General features: G+C 50.8%; 1 protein-coding gene across 11 annotated transcripts in view; it reads left to right on the top strand.

Annotated features, from left to right (window-relative positions):
- Positions 1–17,233, top strand: part of KIRREL3 (kirre like nephrin family adhesion molecule 3) — a 624,884-nt gene that overhangs the window by 537,447 nt on the left and 70,204 nt on the right. For all 11 annotated transcript variants that reach the window (XM_060180147.1, XM_007539447.3, XM_060180153.1 and 8 more), the window contains one exon: positions 5,198–5,347. In XM_060180147.1, coding sequence (XP_060036130.1) covers positions 5,198–5,347 — 150 coding nt within the window. The remainder of the gene's footprint in view (positions 1–5,197; positions 5,348–17,233) is intronic.

Below are 17,233 nucleotides of genomic sequence, written 5' to 3'. Positions count from 1 at the left end.
CAGAGAGGAGGAGAGAAAGATAGACACCTGCAGACCTGCTTCACCGCCTGTGAAGCGACTCCCCTGCAGATGGGGAGCCAGGCTCAAATCAGGATCCTTAGGACGGTCCTTGCACTTTACGCCACCTGCGCTTAACCCTCTACGCTACCGCCCGACTCCTAAAAATGTATATTGAGACATTAGAGCAATGGTCAACAGTTGCACAAGGTTTGAGTGCTGTCGCCCAGCCAAGAATGGATAAAGCACACAATAATATCTCTAAAATGTGCTGCTCTGCTGTAAAAGTTAAGTATTATAAGAACCAGCTTGTCTCAGTGACTCTGAACTCCTGTACCCTAGAGGGATAGAGGAGCAATCCAACCTTACTTTCTTTAATGATTTCTATCTTTTAATATTTCACTTACTAATTTATTATATAGGACAGAGAGAAATCGAGAGGGAAAAGAGACACCTGTGGCACTGCTTCACTTTTTGTGAAGCTCCCCCCTCCCCATTTGGGGTCTGAGGGCTTGAACTCAGGCCCTTGTACATGGTGGCATATGCACTCAGCTAGGTGCACCACTGCCTGTTCCCTTGATCCAACCTTTCCATTCTAGACCAGATCATCCTCCCCACAGCACTGAACTTGGCCTGATGCTGGTGCCATGCAAGGAGATTCTCTGGGCTCCTGCTCATCAGTTTTCAGCCTCGGTCAGGGATGGGGTCTTATTGGGCAGGTGGTCAAAGAGGAGAACCCAGGTCACCATGCTCTGACCAGCTGGCATCTAGCTGCAGCCTGGTACTAGTGTGCATGCTATGTGTGTGTGAGGCTCTGGGTTCAATCTCTGCCCACACCGAGAAAAGTCATTATGATAGGTTTCTTGGCATTCAATATGGGGTCTTGCTACAAACTGAAAGACAGCAGGCTCTGGCAATCTGGGATCTGCTTGACTCAATTTATAAAAAGAAACCAGGCTTTCTCCTGGCAGGACCAATAAACTCAAATGCCTGGTAAAGGACGTACCTCCCTCCCCCCACCAAATAGCAGCATGACAATATTGACAAATACTTACCTGCTCAATCTGTATTGTTCTCTTGACTGTATTAAGGTAGAGAAAGATCTCTGTCAATCTATATCTCTGCTTGGAGAACAATCAATACTGTATAAGCCTTCCTTTGGGGGAAACTGAGTCCAGGTGTGCAGGACTCTAGTTTGCTGCAGCTTAGGCCCCTTTTGTTTTAGCTATGTGGCTCCTTTCAGGCTGCCAGGAATGATGCTGTCTGGTCACCAAGGCAGGCAAACACAGTCAGAGGAGATGATTTATAAACACACTCCTTGTATTGATAGAACATTTTTCTCCTGCGAAATTCAAGTACTCCGACAGTATCTCATAAATTGATAGTGATCCAGAGGGAGGAAAGGATCCCCCCCTTTAATAGGTAAACAAAGTCACAGTTAAAAAAGACATTGATTCAGTCCTACCCAGGGACCAGAGATGGCTCAGGAGGGGGAGCGTACACCTTCCTGTGAGTGAGACCAAGGTTTGAGGTCAGGTGCCACAGGGGAGCATCTTGGACAGCACCAGGGAGAGCTCTATGGCTGGTGGAATGGTGCTGTGATGTCTCTCTTCTCTTTGTCTGCCTCTTCTTCTCTCCTCTCTCTTTCAAGTATTTAAAATTTTTAAAGATTGGGCTGAAGCAGCCATTCAGCAATATTGCACATATATAAGGCTCTGAGTTCATTCCTCGGTACAGCACTAAAAATAAAACAGAACCATATATTCGGTCTCAATACATAAGACCCTGGTTATTAAACCCCAATAGAGCAGATCAGATCCCCTGTCTGCCCTGCCTTATAAATGTTCTCTACCCTTGCTGCCATTTTTATCTAAATCGTATATCTAGAGTGCATATTACGTGCCGGGCATTTTATAAAGACTGTCCTATCTAATCTTTGCCATAGCTCTCCGGGCTGCTAGTTGTGTCCCTGTTTACTGATAAGGAAACAGAAGCCTGAAGACATTAAAGTAACTTACTTTAATAGAGTACTGGGAAAAGCAAAATAAAGACGCAAGAGGGGTGGCATTTGAACCCAGATAATTTTTTTATTTATTTGCTGATTTTAGATAGAGAGAAATTTAGAGGGGAGGGAGAGAGAAGGGGAAAAGACACATGCATCACTGCTTCAGGCCTTGTGAAGCTCTCTCCCCTCCCCCCCCCACAAGTGGGGACCAGGAGCTTGAACCCAGGGCCTTGTGCACTACAATGTGCACTCAACTTCTTGCACCCCATCACCCAGCCCCTGAATCCAGACAATCTGACCACAGAACCCAGGCTTCCAGCAATTCCTCTTTTGTCATCACCAGGACTTCACCACTCTGGGTCAAATTTTTCATATACAGAGAGACAGATGAACAGAGGACAGAGGAAGGTATATCACAGCACCAAAGCTTCCCCCAGTGAGGTGGGGGCCAGGCTGGAACCTGGCACATGGCAAAGCAGGTACCCTCCCAGTAATTTTTGCCTCCCCTGAAAGCGGCAAGAGAGACTAGTGGAAGGATCTAGGACTTCCTCTGAATCTGTGCTCCCGGGACTGTCTTTTCCAAAGATGCTGCCAGACCTCCGGATAAGATCATCACAGCCTGCCGCCTAATTAGGCAAATACAAACAAACCCATCACTGATGTTTTCAGCAGCTCATGAGAGCAAGATCCTGCTGCTGGTAGCTTGCAAGACAACAAAACACAAGCCCCAGCCAAGATGCCTGCAGGAGACCAGGGACTAATCATAGGCCAGCGGGATCCAGAGGCTAGGCTGGAGGAGAGAGGATAGGAGCCAGCTGCACAGAGTCTCCATTTAGGTACCTCGCCTCAGGCCTGGACTAAGCCAGCTTAACTCACCTGGGCTCCTGCCCAAAGACCAGCAGAGGGCAGGAAGGGAGGCAGAGTCCAGGGTGTGTCTGATTGCCTTAGGGCATCTCTGGCCCTGTGGCTCAGATGTGCTGCTTGCTTGGTGGGGACAGTGCCAGCCAGAAAGATATGAACCTAAAAGGCTTAGCTACAACTGGAAGGGCCTAGAAAAGCACCCTGGGGCGGGGGTTACCCCCATCTGCAATGACTACCCCCTTCCCTCCCAAGATCTCTGTTCTACTTCTGGGAGACCCTTAGCTTAGGGAAGTGGGAGACGCCTGCAGTATTTTGTCCAGGGTAGAAATCTCTGCAGAGTTCTGACAGGCAACCATTTAAACTCTACTTGAATACCAACAGTGATGGGGGCCCTAATACCACCTCTCCTCCTTTTTCTTTTCTTTATTTATTATTTTTACCACAGCACTGTTCAACTTTGGCTTATGGTGGTGCTGGGTATTGAACTCATGAAAATCTGTTTGCATAACCATTATGCTGTCTAACCTGCCCAGAACTACCTCTCTAGAGCTGCCAATCTATAAGAACATTCCAAAGTACTTCCACAGGTTAATTCTGCCCTTCTGTGGCAGTGCAGTCTTTGGGAGCCCCGTAAACACATCTAAGTCACACTAAGAGCTGTAAATGCTATTTAGAGGCTGGGAGACAGCATGATGATTATGCAAGACTTTTATGCCTCCCAGCACCACCATAAACCAGAGTTGAGCAGTGCTTCCGTATCTGTCTATCTATCTATCTATCTATCTATCTATCTATCTATCTATCTATCTATTTTTCTCTATGTCTCTCATTAAAATAAAATAGTAAAAATATTTTTTAAAAAAGAATATCATTTATGTTCCTCGTCTGTTTTCTGTCTGTCTCTCTCTCTCACTCACTTGCTGTAAGCCTTGGTCTTCTCCTTGAAAGGTCCATTCCCCTCTCATGTGACACAGTTTGGGTGGTTCAGTGTCCTGGGTAAGATCTTCTGGACAGAGGAGCAGTCTGGGACTGCCAGAAAGTGGTGTAACCTCCCAGAAGAGAAGGGGCCCAGGACAGGGACTGGGGTAGGCACAGAGTTTAGATCAGGTGATGGATGGAAATTGGATCCTCATGAGAGCAACCTGGAGCTTTAGGAGCCAAGACCCAAGAAAGAGGGTGTGCCCATCCGGCCAGCCAAGGCTCTGGTCGTGTTCAGATTCAGCCTGCTACAGCAGTGTGGAAGCTGGTGAATAATTTATCATTCTCAAGCTCTTATTTATCTATTATTCAAAACCCCTAGTATAAGGAGCCCCAAATTCCTAAGTGTCCTGACCACCTCCTAAGTGCTTAATTAGGCCCTGGGGCTTGGGAGTGGGTAGGCAGAATGACTAGAAAAGAGTCACAGTTGAAACTGGGTAATGCTGGGACAGGTCTAGATTCCTACTTTTGGGACTGGGTGCTGGCGGACCATGCAGAGCACACACTACCATACAAAGAGACCTGGGTTCAAGTCCCTGGTCCCCACCTGCAGGGGGAGAAGGTTTATAAGCAGTGGAACAGTGCTGCAGGTGTTTCCCCTTCTCTCTGTCTCTTTCCCGGTGTCTAACACCCTCAGTCAAAAAACAGCTATTAGGAACACTGGAGTCGTGTTGGCTCTGAGCCCCAACAATAACCTAGGTAGCAAAAAAATAAATAGATAGAATAAAATAAAATTCTACTTCTTGTCTATCCTGAAATAAAACTTGTGCCCGAAAGTCATTCTTGATCAATTTTTAAAATATTCATTTATTTCATTTGGTAGAACGGAGAGAATTTGACAGGGGAGGGGTAGATAAAGAGAGATAGAGACACCCTCAGCACTCCTTCACCACTCATGAAGTTTTCCCCCTGCAGGTGGGGAACAGGGACTTGAACCCAGATCCTTGCACATGGTAAAGCATGTACTCAGCCAGGTGCAGCACTGCCCAGCTCAATTCTTGAGCAGTTTAGCCAAATATTCCTGTTTCCTTCATGCTTTCTCTCTATTACTGTCTCCCTCTCCTTCTCCCTTTCAATCTTAATCTCTCTCTCTCTCTCTCTCTCTCTTCCTTCTTGCATGTGTATCCAACTCAGGTCTCTCTGTCTTTGTGTGGCTCCTTACCTAAAAGCCACAAACACTTCCCAGCCCCTAGGAAGACACTTTTTTCTGTGCTCCTGACACTGACATGGGGCTCTGAGTGAGCACTGAGCCCTGCCTGGTGACCACTGCCCCCCCACCCCATGCCTGTTTGTCATGGGCATCTGATCTGCCCAGACCCCCCACCCAGTCCCCTTGACAAGTCTCTGTCCCCACAGGTTACCCACAGTACCTGGTGGTGGGGAACCACCTGTCAGGGGAGCACCACCTGAAGATTCTGCGGGCGGAGCTGCAGGACGACGCAGTGTATGAGTGCCAGGCCATCCAGGCCGCCATCCGCTCCCGCCCAGCACGCCTCACAGTCCTGGGTAAGAACTTCTAGCATGTCTGGGCCCAGCCCCCAGGTATTGTACTGAGGGCCCACTCACTGCTGTCACCTGTCCTGAGGGCCCACTCACTGCTGTCACTTACTGAGCTGTAGCCCATCCCACCCCGGTGTGTTTAGCTCCAGCTTGGGGAGCTAGTGGGTACTTCTGACTCCATCAGCCAGCCTGTCAGCCCTATCCCAGGCAGGGGAGGCTGCAGTACCTCCTGGAGTCCTAGCTCTCTGAACTCACCTCCGCAGGCACTCACATATGTTGGACTCCCCTCTGTGATGCAAGCCTGGCATTTGATTCTTGGTGATTCTGGCGCCCAAGGAGACCCTGTTCTTCCTCCACCCTTGAGAGTGGAAGATCGTGGGTGAAAATTGGGCTGTCCCTGGGGCACCCAGATGAATGTCTGGGCTGGCCCTTTAGCACCTTCTTCTGGGCAAGAGGCCAGCCCTGCTCAGCCCCCTCCTCCTGTGACTTAATGCAGCAGCCCTAGGAGCTGAGCTATGCACCTGAGCAGTGAGGGTTCACCTGGGGGGAGCACTTACACCACCATCTGGCCATCCAGTCTCACTCCTGCCACCTCAGCTGTTCTGATGAAAGTCTAGGAGACAGGGATTGTGGCCCTAGATGAGAAACTGAAGCTCCAAGAAGCCAAGGGCCAGGTCTAGCATCTCCATAAGGAGGTCCTTCCATCCCTCCTGCTACTAAAAAACAGGGTTTCATGGCCTGACATACAGAAAAACCAATACTGTGGCATCAGCTTCAGGGAAAAAGCAAAGACTTTATTGCAAGGCTGGCAGTCAGACGAGGAGACAGGAGGCAGAGCTCAAATCACCCTCCCTTGCCCACTGTGGGAATGGAGGGTGGTATGGGGCTGGGGAGGGTGGTGCGGGTGAGCTGGTGTATGCACTGTGAGTGCAGGGTTGTCCTTGCTGTGTGACTCTTCCCTTCAGAATCATCTCCAGGCTTTCTCATCCCAGGCTCTGCAGACCAGTGATGTCAGGTTCCCCTGCTGCCCAAGGGCATCTGAGGCTCAGCTCCTAGCCATACCCACACGTCAGGCTTCACATCCTAGAAAACAACTTCAGTTTCAGTTTGAGGTCACAGTTCTGGTGGGGTCTTCTATCTTGGTTTGTTCAGCTCCTCCCACCACTTCCTTCCATGCCAGATGTGTACATGTGGGATGGGACAGGCAGGGAAGTGAGGGAAGCTCGCCTCATAGCAGCTGGCATGAAGGACAGCAGCTGGGGTGTGGAGACAAGCTGCTTAAAAATGAAATATTCACGACATGTCAGGTCAGCTTGAGATCTACATGGCCAAACACACAGGGCAAACCACTCAAGCAAGGCCCCTGAGGGTCACTTACCAGGCTTCGTGCTGGCTGCTACAGGCCAGGAGGGGGCACTCAGGGCCAACCCCAGGAACCTTCCCAGCCCTTGAGCTTCCTCAAGGGGGTGAGAAAATATACCAGACCCAGCAGGGTACAAACTTGGGGATCATCTAATCAGGAAGTGGCTTTCAGAAAAGTAATTGGAAGACATTAAAAGGACATGCAGGGGATCAGGTGGTGGCACACCCAGTTGAGTGTACAAGTTACCATACTCAAGGACTTAGGTTCAAGCCCCTGCTCCCCATCCCCAGTGGGAAAGCTTCATGTGCAGTGAAGCAGTGCTGCAGTGTGTCTTTTTCTTTCCCTATCTATCTGCCCCTCTCCTCTCAACTTCTCTGTTTCTATCCAATAAGATAAAAACAAAGTATAAAAAATAATGAAATGGGGCCAAGTGATGGCACACTTGGTTGAATGCACACATTACTGTGCATAAAGACCTGGGTTCAAATCCCCCAATACCTATCTGCAGGGGGTTGGGGAAGATAACATAATGGTTATGCAAACAGACACTCATGCCTGAGACTCTGAGGTCCCAGGTTCAGTCCCCTGCACCACCATAAGCCTGAGCTGAGCAGTGCTCTGGTGGCAGTAATAATAATAATAATAATAATAATTACAGCCTATCTTCAGGGGAAAGCTTCACAGTGAAGCAGTGCTACAGGTGTCTTTCTCCCTCTCTGTTTCCCCCTCTTCTCTAAATCTCTCTCTGTTATATCAAATTGAATAAAATACTAATAAATAAATAAATAAATAAATAAGGGAGCCGGGTAGTAGCGCAGCAGGTTAAGCGCACATGGCACAAAGTGCGTGGATTGGTGTAAGGATCCCGATTCAGGCCCCCAGCTCCCCACCTGCAGGGGTCGCTTCATAAGCGGTGAAGCAGTTATGCAGCTGTCTATCTTTCTCCTCCTTCTTTGTCTTCACCTCCTCTCTCAATTTCTCTCTGTCCTATCCAACAACGACAGGTAAAATAAAGTAAATCTTTTGATCTGAGGGATTGCCAGCTTCCAGGACAGAGTTGCTGGAAGTTGTGGCTCATATCATGAGAGGTGATTGAGCCTCCCACCCTTGAAAGATCTCCCTTCATCTCCTTACACCTGGCTAGAGGGAGCAAGGGTGCCCACGCCTGACTTCACATGAGGCAAGTGAAGGCACAGACACCCCTGAGTCCTTGTCCTCAGCCCAGAGCCCACCCAGTCACAGGAAAGGAACCACTTACAGCCTTTTTCCTCTCAGCCACTTCAGTCAGATGGCAAAGTCCAGGTGGTCCCACATGTTTTACAGAGAAGGAAACAGAGGCCCAGAGAGGCAGATGTACTCTCAGGGGGTCACAAAGCTTAATGAATACTCAAAGTAGCGGGCAGATTTTTCCAGCTCCAAGCCAAAGCCTTCATCTGCTCTCCAAATGCGAGGATGTCAGCAGGATGTCCTTTGTCTGTCTGGTTCAAAGCCAGGCTTCTGAGGGCAGGGCCCCAGGGCCTGGTCAGAACAGACTGGATCTTGTCTGGGGTCAGCTCTGAAGGCATTTACTCCCCTTTCAGGCTCTCAGGGGCCTGGCCTGGCACTAACTGCAGGCACAGAGCTGGGGTTGTGCCAGGTCCCAGGAAGGCCCCAGAGCAGATCAGCTTCCATGCAAACTCCTAGAACACTACCCCCTCCTCGGTGTCTAAATCCCCAGACTCCCCAGCTCCTTGCCTGGTCCAGCCAGGTTGGTCGCAGGGTTGGTCAATCCATGGGCAGCAGCCTACCTGGGTTTCTCTGGGTGTACAGCCCCCCCTGCTGCCCTGAAGGAAAGCCCTGCTCCAGATGCCAGGCCAGCCAGCTGGAATGGCAGCAGGCAGACAGAGAACAGAAGGGCTGTTCCAGCCGAGGAGAGAAGGGTGTCTGTACCCCAGCCAGCCCAGTCAAGGCCCCATCTGCTGTGACATCTCAGCCTGGGAAGATGTCCCAGCCAGTTCCCTGAGGGAAGGCCGCCTGCCCTGTGTTCCAGGAATTGAGAGAGCTTCCTAATTTAAGCTGTATTTGCCTGAGATAGATTTTTTAATTAAATAAAGTGAGAGCCTGATTAGAACCTGCAGAAAAGGCAAGAGCAAAATCGGATGGTATTCCGGCAAAAAGTGCAAAGCAAACACTTCAGTTGGAACTGAGGGAGACTCCTGAGGGTCTTCCAGCAAAGTGCCAAGCAAGGAGGGTGAAAGTGGGCACTTACACAGCCAGCAGATGTGCAGTGTGGAAGTACACATGTGCCACATGTTGCTGGCTCAGAGGAACCCCAATACCCACTCCCTGTGTTGGGGAGGGCACAGGAAGGCCCAGCAGCCATGCCAGCAGTCCAGACATGTTCATTAGCATTGTGTTTCTAGGCCCAGACACAAACAGGGCAGGAGCAGCTGAGTGGTTGCAACCCCTGGGGTACAGGAAGGGGATCCAGAGGAGTAGGAGAAGGGCTGAACTTGTGATACTGAGCCAGGTGAAGATTAGGGTCCCCATGTCAGGCTAAGGTGAGGCTGGATTCTCTGTGTGAGTCAGCCGGCTGTGGAGAATGAGGACTCGACTCAGGCCAGGCCAAGACTGGTGTCTTTCCATGCCCCGGAATGTCCCAGGGATCCTGCTCCACAGCAGACTTGGAGGCTGCAAGCCTGGCCTCACCAGTGTTGTCAGCCTAGCTCTTCTGCTCTACCTCTCTGGGTCTTAGCTCCCCAGATGTCAAATAAAGGTGAAACATAAAATGTCCTCTAAGTAGGTGTCCAAGGAGTCGGGCAGTAGCACAGCGGGTTAAGCACACATAGCACAAAGCACAAGGACTGGCGTTAGGATCCCGGTTCAAGCCCCCGGCTCCCCACCTGCAGGGGAGTCGCTTCACAAGCAGTGAAGCAGGTCTGCAGGTATCTTTCTCTTCCCCCGTCTTCCCCTCCTCTCTCCATTTCTCTCTGTCCTATCCAACAATGACGACATCAATAACAACAATAGATAACTACAAGAATAAAAAGCAAGGACAACAAAAGGGAATAAATAAATAAATAGGTGTCCAGCTCCCTGAAGGCCTCAAATTCACAAAAATGACCCATCCCTCCCCAGAAACAGGACTGAGGTGATGTCTGAGACCAAGGAGATAACTAACCAGGGTGCTATAGGTCGCATCCCACTCGGAAGAGAGAGATAGGGGACCTCTCACAATTCTGTTCAGCTCTAGTCTTTTGGAATCCAGCTTCCATCTATATCAAGCTGTCTCTGCAAAGAAAACTAATTTGGAAACCTTACCTACCTTCCCCACCCCCAGCACACGTGCTGAGCTCTACCCCCATCTCCGTACTCTTCTTCTCAGCCTCAGAGGGAAGTCAGGGTTCTCCCTCGCCTGGGGCCCATCCATCATGGTGGGAAATGAGGTGGGGAAAGAAGACTTGGAGACTCACAGATGCTAAACGACTTTGAAGCCTGGGGGGAGCAGGGGGGGCTCCTTGGGCACAGAAGCAGAAGGAAGAGCCTGGGCCGGGAAATATAAATTACTATGAGTGGCTGACACCCCCGTGACCTTGAGCAAGGTCCCCCAGGTTGGCACAGGGTCTCTGGCTCAGATCTATAGTCTGTCCTTAGTACAGGGTAGTATAGCACTCAGTAACATGTATGGTGTGTGTGGTTTTGTTTTTTGGATTGGTGAATGAATGGAGTTCTTTGTCTATTAAATAGGGACAAGAAAAGCACTAATCTGGAATTGTTACACACATCCATCCAGCTAACACACACACATACATGTATACAGACTGCATGTCTGCCATCTGCAGGAACCCCAGGATTGAAAAACACCTAAACTACCCACAGGGCCACAGCTGTGAAGGTGCTATTGCACTTTATTTGATTCTCACTGCTTGGAAACTTGGGAAGCAAGGAGGTGGGGAACCCACAGCAGGGATGAAAGGAGTGCCAAGGATTCAATAAGCAACTATTCACTGAGCACCTGTTATGGGTTAAGCACTTGTCTAGGCACTTGGGACTCCTTCTATAACCAGAGCAAAAGCTCCCCCTCTGGCCCGGTGTTTTAGCCAGGAGGAGAGACAGTCGATAAGTAATAAACAGATTAAACAAGTACATCGTGTAGTTGTGTCAGATGTCAGGTGGTAACAGATGCTATGGAAAGGAGAAAACATAGCAGGGTAAAGGGGATTGAAAGTAGGTGGGGAGGGTGGTAGATGTCACATTAATTATTAAAAAGGGTATTTTCCTAGTCTTCCTCCCCACCTCTCTCTTCTTCTAATATTAACTCTGCTGTCTGTGGCTCCCGTTAGAAACAAAGCTTCTGTGGTCCGGGAGGTGGCGCAGTGGATAAAGCACTGGATTCTCAAGCATGAGGTCCTGAGTTCAATCCCCGGCAGCACATGTGCCAGAGTGATGTCTGGTTCTTTCTCTCTGTACCTGTCTTTCTCATAAATAAATATATTCTTTAAAAAAAGAAAGAAAGCTTCCTAAATCAACATGAATTATTTAATGTGGAGGCTAATTCAATTCTGATAAAGAGGGCGTCTTTTTAGTAACATACTATAGAAATGATCCCTGAAAATATAGTCTTGGGTGCCTTTTTAAATTATGTCAAGCCCCAAATACTTGAGAAGGGGCAAGCACAGAAAGCCCAAAGGCATTTTGAGCTTATGCATTTTTTGAAGCAGGAAGCCACAGAGTAGGGGCTTCCCAAGTCCATGGCTTAGGCAACAACACCCTCCCCATTCCCCATCCCTTAATCTTCAGGGTTGGTGGGTCCCCAGAGAGCCAGCGAATAACTCAGGTCTTATACCAAGAGAAGGCAGAGAGCCCAAGAGTGCTGGATGCTAAGCCCATCCTTCCAGAAGCTGGTGACAAGAGCACTGCACACTGCCCCAGTACTGTGGGGCTCATCAGGAGTGTCCTTCAGAGATGAGAAAGCAGCTTCAGAGACCAGAGCCCAGGCTCCCTGCATGCATGTGAAGCCTTTTTCTTCTATCCAAGTCTGTCACCACCACCACCCCACCACCACCACCACCCCTTGCTCCAACTGACAGCCAGCTTGTAACTCCCTCCACTCACCACACTGCTGTTCTTTGCTCAGGAATGTTTCTGCCTGGAACATCCTCCCCATGTGCCTCCCCTTAGATGACTTTTGCTCGCCTGTCAGAATTTCCCTTAGACATCACCTCCTTCAGGAAGCCTTCCCTGCACTCCACACAGCATGACTGTCCCCCTCTGTGCTCACTTGGCTTTCCACACACACCTCTGGCATCCCGCACCCCAATTGGAAGTAACTGCAGTGTCTCCTCATGGGGTCTCCCGAGAGCATCTAGCATCTCTCTTGCCTGGCACTAGGTGCTCAGTAAATGCCACATAGCCATAGTGACAAGTGGGAGGGCAGGACCCATTAAGGTGTAAGCCCTAAATGCTTGTGAGAGTTGTGTTGTGTTGTGTTGTGTATAATTAAGGACATACTCTGGAAACCAGACTGTCTACATCTGAAACCTGACCATGTCACTTTGACCCTGGGCAAAGCATTTGTGTCTTAATCTGCACCTCAGTTTCCTCGCGTATAACGTTGGGGGACTAAGCATGTTCTCCTCCTGGGTCAAAGAGAGAATGTAAAGGGTCTGCAGGTATACAGTGGCTCTTAGGTGAAGCCTGGTTGTGGTCAGACAGTCAAGCATGGGTGTTTTATTATTGTGCTGTTACTGTTGTTGCTGTGGTCCCTGCTGTGCTAAGAGACCCCATTAAGCAGCCCCTCCCTCAGGGGGGTCAGGCTCCTGTCCTGGAGAAGCTCCTCCAGCCCATCCCACAGACTGGATGGAAGGCTGGTGTCTCAGGTCCCAGAGTGACAAGCGGAATTGATTTCCTTATCTCCTTATTAAGTGTGTTTTGCCTGAGCCCCAGTCTAGTCTGAGGTGACACATCTCATTTGTGCCACATTCATTACCCTGCAGTCACCCCAGATAGGGTGCAAACAAGCTGAAGGTGGGAGAAGGGAACCAGCAGGTACCCTCATCTGCTGCTGCAGAGGGAGCCAGTGTCTGAGCTTCACTCCCCTTGGCCCCACCCTTCTGTTGTCCTCTGGGGCCACCCCAGAGCCCCCCTTCAGAAGCAGCGTTCCTCCTCCCCTTCCATACCCACTGAATTCCTGTCCTCACATCCCTGTTGAGCTGTGCTGCCTGGGGACAGGTCATTAGAATGAGCAGGTAGAAGGGTGACAGAGCTGCTTCCAGTGACTAATGGTCTCTGTCTCCTGGATTCCACTCTTGGCTCCCTGGACCTGGCCTCCCAGGTTCAGGGCCTGGGCTCCATGTCAGAAGTCCCTGAGTAGCCACCCTTGGGGTAGGGGGTTGGGGGTGGGGGTGGGGGTGGACTGGGTGTCTCCCTGGAGGGCTCTGTAGACAATGGATTAAAGTATGTTGACCCTATGAGCCACCCTGAGCTGCTCTCTGCAGTTGCCACTCCTCACACACACAGTACACACCCCATGTACAGGCACACATACCCCAGGTACAGACAGAGGCACAGGCACAGACAGAGGCACAGGCACAGGCACAGGTACAGTCACAGGCAGAGGCACAGGCAGAGGCACAGGCAGAGGCAGAGGCACAGGTACAGGCAGAGGCACAGGCACAGGCACAGGTACAGGCAGAGGCACAGGCACAGACAGAGACAGAGGCAGAGGCATAGGCACAGGTACAGGCAGAGGCACAGGCAGAGGCACAGGTACAGGCACAGGTACAGGCAGAGGTACAGGCACAGGCAGAGGCACAGGTACAGGCAGAGGCACAGGTACAGGCAGAGGCACAGGCAGAGGCACAGGTACAGGCAGAGGCACAGGCACAGGCAGAGGCAAAGGTAGAGGCACAGGTATAGGCAGAGGCACAGGTACAGGCAGAGGCACAGGCACAGGTACAGGCAGAGGCACAGGCACAGACAGAGGCAGAGGCACAGGCACAGGCAGAGGCACAGGCAGAGACACAGGCACAGGCACAGACAGAGCCAGAGGCACAGGCACAGGCACAGGCACAGAGGCACAGGCACAGGAACAGGCACAGACAAAGGCAGAGGCAGAGGCACAGGCACAAGCACAGGCACATACAGAGCCCAACCCCCTCCCATAACAGTGGCCTCTCTTCCTCCCCCTCCCCCCCCCTGCCACCACCTTCCTGCTCTTTCTCTCTCCAGCTCCCTCCTAGCCTAGGGCCCATCCATCATGTGGGAAATGAGGTGGGAAAGGAGACTCCCAGATGCTAAAGGACTTCCAAAGCTTGGGGGGTGGGGTGGCGTTCTAGGGATAGAAGCAAACTCAGAGTCTCCTCTTCTGGCCTGGATGTTAGCAGCAGAGGGCAGGCAGTGTCCTCTCCAGGAAGGGGGTGCATACTTAATGCAGAGCTTTCTGCATATGCTCTGCCCCCCCCCAGCCCCCTTCTTGAATCTGTTGACCCCAATCCCACCGTACCCAAGGCCCAGCACTCAGACCTACAAGTGGGGAGGCCCGACTTGTCCATCCTGGAGCAGGCCTGAGTGGGGTGTGCTCTGCTTCCTCCCTGGCAGATCTAATTAGGAGGAAGATCTATTTCAGGGCTTGTGAGTCGCCCTCTTTGGTCATGGTCTAGGGGGCCTCCTTCCCTTGCTCCAGAGAGCACTGAGAATGTGTCCTGCTCTGCTGTAACAGGCGTGACCCAGGACAGGACACTGAGCTCAAGCCCGAAGACCCCAGAGAAGCCTACTGTAACCTACTGGGTGCAGGGCTCCTTGGAGGCCCTCAGCACCCCATCCCAGGACCTCACCCCCTCCCTGCTGTGGCTGCCCACCTGCCTACTCTAAAGCCACCTGTGTCCTGGTTGCAGAAGGCCTCAGGAAGCTTCACTGGCCACTTACCACTGGCCACTGACTAGGCTTACCATTTCTGCATCAATCATTTTTCCATTTGTTTTTAGACTTCAAATAAAGGGGACAAGGAAATAACTCACCTGGTAGAGCCTCCATTCACCACATGGAGCACCACGCAAAGGGGAAGCTTCACAAGTGCCAGGAATGGTGCTGTGCTCTTGTTGGTATGCATGAGACCCCTTCTGTTTCATTTGGTTTAAATCCCCCCTGCTTAACACTATTCTATTTATATAACCTCTTCATTCTATTTACATAACCACTGTCAAGAAGTTCCACCCTCCCTCCAGGGCATTGGTGGTTCAGTGATAGGATTCTCGCCTGCTCTGCCCCCTCCTTGTCACACTCTGATTTTCACCAGTCACTTTTCTCTCTACCCTCTCTATGTCACATCCTGTTTCCACCCTACTTGGCAAGTATATATAAAGACAGCATTGTGAGTTTTAGGGTAGAGTACCTAGAGTTTAGCTTAGCTCGGCTGCGTCCTGCATGAATAAAGAGATACTGCCTACAGCTCAACCATGAGTCCCTGGTTGTCTGTTACCCGCCCGTGAAGCCAGCCCGGCGAAAACAACATAACCCTTCGAAAACAACATGCTTTCTCTCCTTCTCTATCTACATCTCTCTCCCCCTCTCTATGGAAAAGGAAGAAAAAAGAAAGAAAATAGAAAAATATTTTTCTTTTCAGATATAGAGCAACCACAAAATAGCTCCACCATCCATGGAGCTTCCTCCAGTGCCATGGTGCCCCCACGTGGTATCAGGGTTTGAACCCAGGCTACCATGTACTTCCTACCAGGTGAGCTGTCTCCTGCACCCTCATACATTCTTTTTATTAATACACAGGACACCTTTGCTCCAGAACCAGACCAGTGCACTAGTGAACACACACACACTTCAGAGAACAGCCGAAACCTCAGTGCCCCCATGGTAGAAAGACATAAGAACACTCAGTGAAAAGGGCCAACCACTGTAGGGACTGGTCAGATCTTTGGTGATGCCACAAATGGGCTACTCCTCCCTACCCATAAGGCCACAAACAAGGAGGGGCTGGAACATAGGCCTGCCTAGAGGCTTCTGTGTTGAACCACCTAATGAAATGGGAAGGGGGGGGGCAGAGTCACAGAAGGAGAGGGAGGGAGCAGCAGGGTAGCTGCTTAGGAACCAGCTGCCCCTTTCCTGCCACCAGTCTGGGGCACGGCCAGTGGAGATGGGAGGGGTACCCTGAGTTGGGCAGGGATAACTCTCTGAGTTAAAAATAGCCCAGCACTTCCACTCTAACCTCAGCCAGGCCAAGAGGAGAATTTCACAGCAGTTATGGATTTAGAAGCAGCAGTGAGTCTCCGTCACGGCATGAAATGAGGAGGGAAATGTGCTGACAGGAGCTGTCCCAAGGCCAGCAGGCAGGACCGAAGTCACAGTCACGTCTTGGGAAGGCATGCAGGGCTGGATTCCAGGGGCAGCCCCAGGGGGACCACCAGGCCAGCATAGCATACGCTTCAGACACGGGAGGACATGGAAGTCACCACAGGAAGAGAGACTGAGTATCTTAGCAAAGGGCAGCTCGTTGCAGAGGGGAAATGCTCAGTGGCTTCCAGAAGGGAACACCTGAGCTTTGCCACTTCAGGGCTGGGTTGGAAGGGGGCTTTGTCAGGTCCAGCTCCAGGGAGGCATTTCAGGGGTAGTCATGCCAGGCATGCCTGATGTCTCCTTTCACAGATGAGCAAACTATGCTGTAGAGACAGCCCACCTGTGGGGAGGCCTTGCTCCTTACATTGACCATGACTGTGACCTGGGCTCAAGCCCCTGCCCCACATAGGTACCCTGACATAGCTGGGAGAGCGGGAGGATAAACTTTGGTGCTGTGGTATCTTTCCTTCTCTGTGTCTGAACAAAAAAGAGGCCTAGGAGTGGGGCTGGGCAGTGGCACACCGTGATTGAGCCCTCACATTACCATGTGCAAGGACTCAGGTTCAAGCCCCCAGTGCCCACCAGCAGTGAGGAAGCTTCAAGAACAATACAGTAGGTCTGCAGAGGTCTCTTCTTTCACTCACTCTGTCTCCTCTTCCCTCTCACTTTCTCTCTGTCCTATCAAGTTAAATCAAATCAAATAATTTTAAAAAGAACCTAGATATTTACAAACAAACAAAAAAAAAATGAAGCAGTGACATTGCACCTGAAAAAGACCTCTGCCCTGAAGAAGGAAAAAAAACAGTGGTAAAAGCAAGCCACACAACATCAATTTGACCAAGGTCACTTGACTCTGAACTCCTGTAATCCCGCCCCTTCCTGTTAAGTCAGACCTCTCCCTTTTCCTGCAAGTCTGCTCAGATGATACAGGTCTCTCTATACTCGCAGGGATCTGTCTCCAGGAGCCCTGCCTGAGCCCATGCTGTCCCAGGGTTTCCTGCAGGTAAGAGAGGTGGCCTGGCCTCCTGGCAGCCCCTGTCCCCAGCTGCACCTTGAAAACCAGAGTCCCTAGACCCATAGCACCCACTTTTCCTCTCATCACATCTCACTGTTGGGACCCACTTCTTCCAGCACCCAGAGAGCCACACCTCAAAACTGTTCTGTCCACACAGAGGGGGGCTCCAGGCACCCAGATGCCCACACAG

Source organism: Erinaceus europaeus, chromosome 20 (assembly GCF_950295315.1).
Source record: "Erinaceus europaeus chromosome 20, mEriEur2.1, whole genome shotgun sequence".
Classification (NCBI taxonomy): domain Eukaryota; kingdom Metazoa; phylum Chordata; class Mammalia; order Eulipotyphla; family Erinaceidae; genus Erinaceus; species Erinaceus europaeus.
The sequence above is the reverse complement of the archived record's forward strand: the minus strand, read 5'-3'. Positions and strand labels throughout refer to the sequence as shown.